The sequence below is a fragment of the Aphis gossypii genome, unplaced genomic scaffold (assembly GCF_020184175.1).
Source record: "Aphis gossypii isolate Hap1 unplaced genomic scaffold, ASM2018417v2 Contig00926, whole genome shotgun sequence".
NCBI lineage: Eukaryota > Metazoa > Arthropoda > Insecta > Hemiptera > Aphididae > Aphis > Aphis gossypii.
This window is the reverse complement of record NW_026083367.1, coordinates 2,003-10,059: the sequence shown is the minus strand read 5'-3', so window position 1 is coordinate 10,059 and position 8,057 is coordinate 2,003. Positions and strand designations below refer to the sequence as shown.

The following is an 8,057-nucleotide window of genomic DNA, read 5'->3' as shown; positions in this document are numbered from 1 at the left end:
TTTACTTTTAATAATGATTCTAATGGTTGTAGTTTAATTTTAATTTATTGAAACATTATATAAATATAAGCAAAATTAAATGATTTAGGTCTATTAACATGGATATTCAAATTTAGATTTTACTTTTTTGTGAATGTATTATTATTTGTATGTTAACCTATAGTATAATTTTACTTCATTTAATAATGATTATTTTGGTTATAGTTTCATTTTAATTTATTGAAACTTTATATAAATATAAGCAAAATTAAAATGATTTAGGTCTATTAACATGGATATTCAAATTTAGATTTTACTTTTCTTTTGAATAATATTATTATTTGTATATAACCTATACTATAATTTTACTACATTTAACAATGATTCTAATGGTTATAGTTAATTTTAATTTATTGAAACTTTATATAAACATAAGATAAATTAAAATGATTTAGGTCTATTAACATGGATATTCAAATTTAGATTTTACTTTTCATTTGAATAGTAATATTATTTTGTATGATAACCTATATTATAATTTTACTACATTTAATAATGATTATTTTGGTTATAGTTTAATTTTAATTTATTGAAACCTTATATAAGTATAAGCAAAATTAAAATGATTTAGGTCTATTAACATGGATATTCAAATTTAGATTTTACTTTTCTTTTGAATTTATTATTATTTGTATAAAACTATACTATAATTTTACTTTATTTAACAATGATTCTAATGTTATAGTTTAATTTTAATCATTGAAACCTTATATAAGTATAAGCAAAATTAAAATGATTTAGGTCTATTAACATGGATATTCAAATTTAATTTTACTTTTCTTTTGAATTGTATTATATTATTTGTATGATAACCTTATACTATAATTTATACTCATTTAATAATGATCTAATTGTTATAGTTTAATTTTAATTTATTGAAACTTTATATAAATATAAACAAAATTAAAATGATTTAGGTCTATTAACATGGATATTCAAATTTTGATTTTACTTATCTTTTGAATTGTATTATTATTTTGTATGATCACCTATATTATAATTTTACTACATTTAATAATGATTATTTTGGTTACAGTTTAATAATTATTTATTGAAACTTTATATAAATATAAACAAAATTAAAATGATTTAGGTCTATTAACATGGATATTCAAATTTAGATTTTACTTTTCTTTTGAATAGTATTATTATTTTTTATAATAACCTATACTATAGTTTTACTTGATTTAACAATGATTCTAATGGTTATAGTTTAATTTTAATCTATTGAAAACTTATATAAATATCAGCAAAGTTAAATTTGAACCGAGTTTATAAACATAGATATTCAAAATAATGTTTAAGTTTTTTTTGAATAATGTTAAAATATCATTTAAGAAATTATATTATAATTATACTACATTTAATAATGATTATTTTGGTTATAGTTTCATTTTAATTTATTGAAACTTTATATAAATATAAGCAAAATTAAAATGATTTAGGTCTATTAACATTTATATTCAAATTTAGATTTTACTTTTCTTTTGAATAGTATTATTATTTTTTATAATAACCTATACTATAGTTTTACTTGATTTAACAATGATTCTAATGGTTATAGTTTAATTTTAATAAATTGAAACCTTATATAAATATAAGCAAAATTAAAATGATTTAGGTCAATTAACATGGATATTCAAATTTAGATTTTACTTTTCTTTTGAATTGGATTATTATTTTGTATGATAACTTATACTATAATTATACTTCATTAATAATGATTCTAATTGTTATAGTTTAATTTTAATTTATTGAAACTTATATGAATATCAGCAAAGTAAATTTGAACCGGTTTATAAACATAGATATTCAAAATAATTTTTAGTTTTTTTGAATAAAATTATAATCATTTTAGAAATTATATTATAATTTTACTACATTTAATAATGATGAATTTGTTATAGTTTAATTTTAATTTATTGAAACTTTATATAAATATAAACAAAATTAAAATGATTTAGGTCTTGTAACATGGATATTCAAATTTAGATTTTACTTTTCTTGTGAATTGTATTATTACTTTGTATGACAACCTATACTTTAATTATACTTCATTTAATAATGATACTAATGGTTATAGTTAAATTTTAAATAATTGAAACCTTATATAAGTATAAGCAAAATTAAAATGATTTAGGTCTATTAACATGGATATTCAAATTTAGTTTTTACTTTTCTTGTGAATTGTATTATTACTTTTTATGACAACCTATATTATAATTTTACTACATTTAATAATGATTATTTTGGTTATAGTTTAATTTTAATAGGTTGAAACCTTATATAAGTATAAGCAATATTAAAATGATTTAGGTCTATTAACATTCCTAGGCGTCCTGAACCCGAAAAGTGCTTTAGATGTCACGGATTCGGTCATCGGAGTGATAATTGTTCCGGGCCCGACTTATCGTTGAATTGCAGACGCTGTGGAGAACCAGGACACGAACTTAAAGACTGTTTGGCGGAAAAGGACCGATGTGTTGCATGCGAGAGAGCAGGCATTGAACGTTTTGAACATAAGCCAGGTTCAGGTATGTGCAAAGCCAGGAAGGAGGCGCTCAAGATACTTGCTGGGCACAATTCGCAAGCGCAGATCGGCGGGAAGCCAGCGGAGATGGATCACGCTCGAAGCAATGATTCACTGCTTGCAAATCAACCTCCACACCGACTGGGCTGCCCAACAGCTACTTTCCGAACCGGCTGAACATGGACATTGGCCTCCATCCTCAGTGAGCACAACAGATCCCATGTAAACCACCCCAGCTGGGCTTCTAGTTCAGACGGGAGGTGCTCAATAGCACTGAACACCATTGCGGGCATTGTGGCGGAGGAGACTGGTTCTGGCCCGGGCTTTGCATGGCTCCGATTTGGGAATGTTAGAGCATTCAGCTGCTACTGGACCCCCAACGGCGACTCTGCAGAGGACGCGCTGAATGCCTTTAAGGGATTCCTGGATGGTCTTGAACAAGCTATAAGACAGGGGGGAAGAGAGAATGAAACTCTCCTGGTTGCTGGTGACTTAATGCTAAGTCCACGTACTGGGGCTCTAGTGTAGATGATAGTAAAGGAGAAGCTCTTGAATCCTTTGCCGCAAGTCTTGGACTCTGGGCCAACAACGTTGGAAGCCACCCTACCTTCCAGAGAGGGGCGTCTCTTCGGTCATTGATGTAACCTTCTCGGGCCGGGCCCCTACGAGGTAGTGGACTGGGAGGTCCTCGATGACTATTCCGGTAGCGACCACAACTACATCACATTCAACCTCATTCCCTACTCGCGAACACTTAACGATAACGTACCCATGGGACGGGTGTACGGGGTGTACATCTAGGATGGGCCACACGTAAGCTCGATTATGCTGCGCTCTCTCGAAAGTTGGATGAGGGACCACGGTTTGGAGGAGCCTGCTTCGGTGGATGACGCAGCAGAGGTTCTCAACAACTATCTGGTTAATGCCTGCGATTCTGTATCCCAGAAGAGTCTACGGAGCCACAAATGGAAAGCAGTTCATTGGTGGAACCATGAGATTGCCGACCTTAGAGCCAAATGCATAAGGAATAGGCGCCATATATCTCAGAGTGGTTAAGAGACAAGGCCCTGATGGCAGTACAGCGGAAAGAATTGCCTTCAGAGAGGCACGCAAGGCTTTACGCGTTTCCATCCGTAAGTCACAGAAGCTTAGCTGGGCTGCTCTTTGCGCATCGGTAGATAACGATCCCTGGGGTGTGCCATACAGAATTGTTTCGGGGCGGCTGGGCGGACAGCCACCAGGTTTAGCTGCAATAGGACGCGGAAAACGAGATTGCTGATCACCTATTTCCCACTATGCCAATTATCAATTGGCAATGTGTGTGCCGATGGATGCCAAGTAGATCCTAGCTTTCCAACCACCACGCCGAAGGTTACAACTTAAATCATGGTAATGAGTGCCCACCTATAACACAGAGAGGAGTTCCAGGCTAACAGTCTCACGACTGTCAAGGGGTATAAAGCGACCGGGCTGGATGGGCTTCCTAATGAGATGCTTTCGCTGATTGCCAAAGGTCCCCGTTATATTTGTTAAAATGTACAATAGATGTTTAAGTGAGTCAGTTTCCTGTTAGGTGGAAAAGGGGCAGACTCCTACTTCTTCATAAAGGACGGACAAGCCAGTATCTAATCCATCTAGCTTTCGGCCCTCTGCATGCTAGACACCACTGGGAAATATTGAGAGGATCCTCCTACTCAGGCTTAACGATCACTTAGAGAGGGCTGGTGGACTCAGTATCAACCAGTTGGGCTTTCGAAGGGGTTGCTCCACCGAGGACGCCATCAAAAAGGTTCTTGACCCGGCTAAGTGGGCCAATCATGGACCCTCAGAAATCAGGAAATATGCGTCCTAGTGGCACTCGACGTTCAGAATGCCTTCAACTCTGCGCCATGGAAGCACGTGGATGAGGCTCTGCGACGCAGAGGAGTCCCCCGATACCTCCTAAAAATTTTACGGTCATACATGGAGGATCGTACAATTACCATTAGAACAACCGATGGGAAACAGCATTGACAGGCCGGTCACAGGGGGTGTTCCGCAGGGGTCGGTCCTCGGCCCCACATGTGGAATGTATTCTATGATGACATTCTCAGGATGGACGTTCCGGAGGGGGTTCAGGATGTCGGCTTCGCAGATGATCTAGCCCTATCGCAGTTGGAGAGAGACTTCAGACACCTTGGAAGAGGTGGTCAACCCCACATTAGACGCTATGATGGCTGGATGGGCGCTCACGGACTTCAACTAGCACGGCACAAGACAGAGGCCATCATGCTGACTAAGAAGTGGGCTCGTATCGGGATCCGGTTTTCGTTTTGTAGGGGGTCACACAGTTCCTTGTTAAGGAAAATTGCGATACCTGGGACTCCATCTGGACTCGCACCTTACTTTCAGTGGACACTTTCAATACTTTTCGGGGAAGGCGTCCCAGGCAGCGCTGGCTATAGGACGGCTCATGACCAAACCTTTGGAGGACCCTCACAGGCTAAGAGAACGATGCTAATGTCTGTGGTGAACCAGCAGGTGCGTGTACGCCTGTCCAACGTGGGCGGAAAAGAGCATGCAAGTACGCTATCTGTCGAAACCTTATGATCCGGGCACAGAGGATTGCGGCTCTCCGAGTCACGAGGGCCTACCGCACAGTCTCGGCTGAGGCAGCCTTATTTCTGCGGGAACTCCTCCGGGTGATATTCTGCTTTTGGAACGCAAAAGAGTCCGAAGTCCGAAGTAAACTTGACGACCCGGACAGAGCTGATTCTAAGGATGAAATCCGGAGAGCAGAGCGAGACATCTTGCTGGCTGCCCTGTTCTCGAACAGATGGAGTCGGGGGTGGAGGCGCCTGGACGCGCACGATTCTTCCGGACCTGATGAGAGGACGAAAAGATGCCCCAAAGACCTCACGTTTCATGTAACACAGGCTCTTACTGGACACGGGTGTTTCAGGCATTACCTACACAGGATGAAGCGCGCTCCTGATGCGGCTGTCTGTACTGCCACAACCCTGAGGACACTGCGGACACACGATATTTGATTGTGCTTACGGGGATCCGCTTCGGGCCAGTGTGAAGGTGTTTGTTGGTAACCGAAATATAATCCGGGAGACGTTCAGGATTTGCTGTGCGGCCCTCTGATGTCCGTTCAGCGAGAACGACCGGCTACGGGCTGCCTCCCAACGTGCCACTCAGTCCTTTTATGACATGGTTGACAACATTTTAAGCTGCAAGGAGCGTGTGATGAAAGGGTAGCTGAGGCCGAACGAAGAGCGAATCCAGTGGCAGCCGCTCCACTGACTGACTTTATTATGTATCGCATTGTATTACATTGTATGTACCTATTGTATTAATGTTATTTTAAGGTGAAGCAACCATAATTAGTTATATGTTAAGAATGTGCATGTATTAATGTTTCTACTTAAATATTTAATAAACGATGGTAGCAGAGGAGTAGTAGTGTTCACACAGATCCTCCTCTGCTGTCGGTTCAACGGAAAAAAAAAAAAAAAAAAAAAAAAAAAAAAAAAAAAAAAGGTTCTATACATGGATATTCAAATTTAGATTTTACTTTCTTTTGAATTGTATTATTATTTGTATGATAACCTTATACTATAATTATAATTCATTTAATAATGATTCTCATTGTTATAGTTAATAATTATTTATTGAAACTTTATATAAATATAAACAAAATTAAAATGATTTAGGTCTATTAACATGGATATTCAAATTTAGATTTTACTTTTCTTTTGAATTGTATTATTATTTTGTATGATAACATTATACTATAATTATACTTCATTTATAATGATTCTAATTGTTATAGTTTAATTTTAATTTATTGAAAACTTATATAAAATACAGCAAGTTAAATTTGAACCGAGTTTATAAACATAGATATTCAAAATAATGTATAATTTTTTTTGAATAACATTATATATCATTTTAGAAATTATATTATAATTTTACTACATTTAATAATGATGAATTTGGTATAGTTTAATTGAATTAATTGAAACTTTATATAAATATGAACAATATTAAAGTGATTTAGGTCTATTAACATGGATATTCAAATTTAGATTTTACTTTTCTTTTGAATGTATTATTATTTTTGTATGATAACCTTATACTTTAATTATACTTCATTTAATAATGATACTAATGGTTATAGTTAAATTTTAAATAATTGAAAAATTATATAAGTATAAGCAAAATTAAAATGATTTAGGTCTATAACCATGGATATTCAAATTTATTTTACTTTTCTTTTGAATAGTATTATTATTTTGTATAATAACCTATACTATAGTTTTACTTCATTAACAATGATTCTAAGGGTTTATAGTTTAATTTTAATAAATTGAAACCTTATATAAGTATAAGCAAAATTAAAATGATTTAGTTCTATTAACATTTATTCCAATTTAGATTTTACTTTTCTTTTGAATAGTATTATTATTTTGTATAATAACCTATACTATAGTTTTACTTCCATTTAACAATGATTCTAAGGTTATAGTTTAATTTTAATAAATTGAAACCTTATATAAATATAAGCAAAATTAAAATGATTTAGGTCTATTAACATGGATATTCAAATTTAAATTTTACTTTTCTTTTGAATTGTATTATTATTTTGTATGATAACCTTATACTAAAATTTTACTTCATTTAACAATGATTCTAATGGTTATAGTTTAATTTTAATTAATTGAAACCTTATATAAATATAAGCAAAATTAAAATGATTTAGGTCTATTAACATGGATATTCAAATTTAGATTTTACTTTTCTTTTGAATTGTATTATTATTTTGTAGGATAACCTTATACTATAATTATACTTCATTTAATAATGATTCTAATTGTTATAGTTTAATTTAAATTTATTGAAAACTTATATAAATATCAGCAAAGTTAAATTTGAACCGGGTTTATAAACATAGATATTCAAAATAATTTTTTAGTTTTTTTTGAATAACATTGTAATATCATTTTAGAAATTATATTATAATTTTACTACATTTAATAATGATTATTTTGGTTATAGTTTAATTTTAATAAATTGAAACCTTATATAAGTATAAGCAAAATTAAAATGATTTAGGTCTATTAACATGGATATTCAAATTTAGTTTTTACTTTTCTTGTGAATTGTATTATTACTTTGTATGACAACCTATATTATAGTTTTACTACATTTAATAATGATTATTTTGGTTATAGTTTAATTTTAATAAATTGAAACCTTATATAAGTATAAGCAAAATTAAAATGATTTAGGTCTATTAACATGGATATTCAAATTTAGATTTTACTTTTCTTTTGAATTGTATTATTATTTTGTATGATAACCTTATACTATAATTATACTTCATTTAATAATGATTCTAATTGTTATAGTTTAATAATTATTTATTGAAACTTTATATAAATATAAACAAAATTAAAATGATTTAGGTCTATTAACATGGATATTCAAATTTAGATTTTAC

General features: G+C 32.4%; 1 protein-coding gene across 1 annotated transcript; it reads left to right on the top strand.

Annotated features, from left to right (window-relative positions):
- The first annotated feature begins 5,154 nt into the window (after positions 1-5,154).
- LOC126555594 (uncharacterized) lies at positions 5,155-5,598 on the top strand. Its single transcript, XM_050210493.1, has one exon. It carries the CDS (start codon positions 5,155-5,157, stop codon positions 5,596-5,598), a length of 444 nt encoding a protein of 147 aa, XP_050066450.1.
- Positions 5,599-8,057: the final 2,459 nt, after the last annotated feature.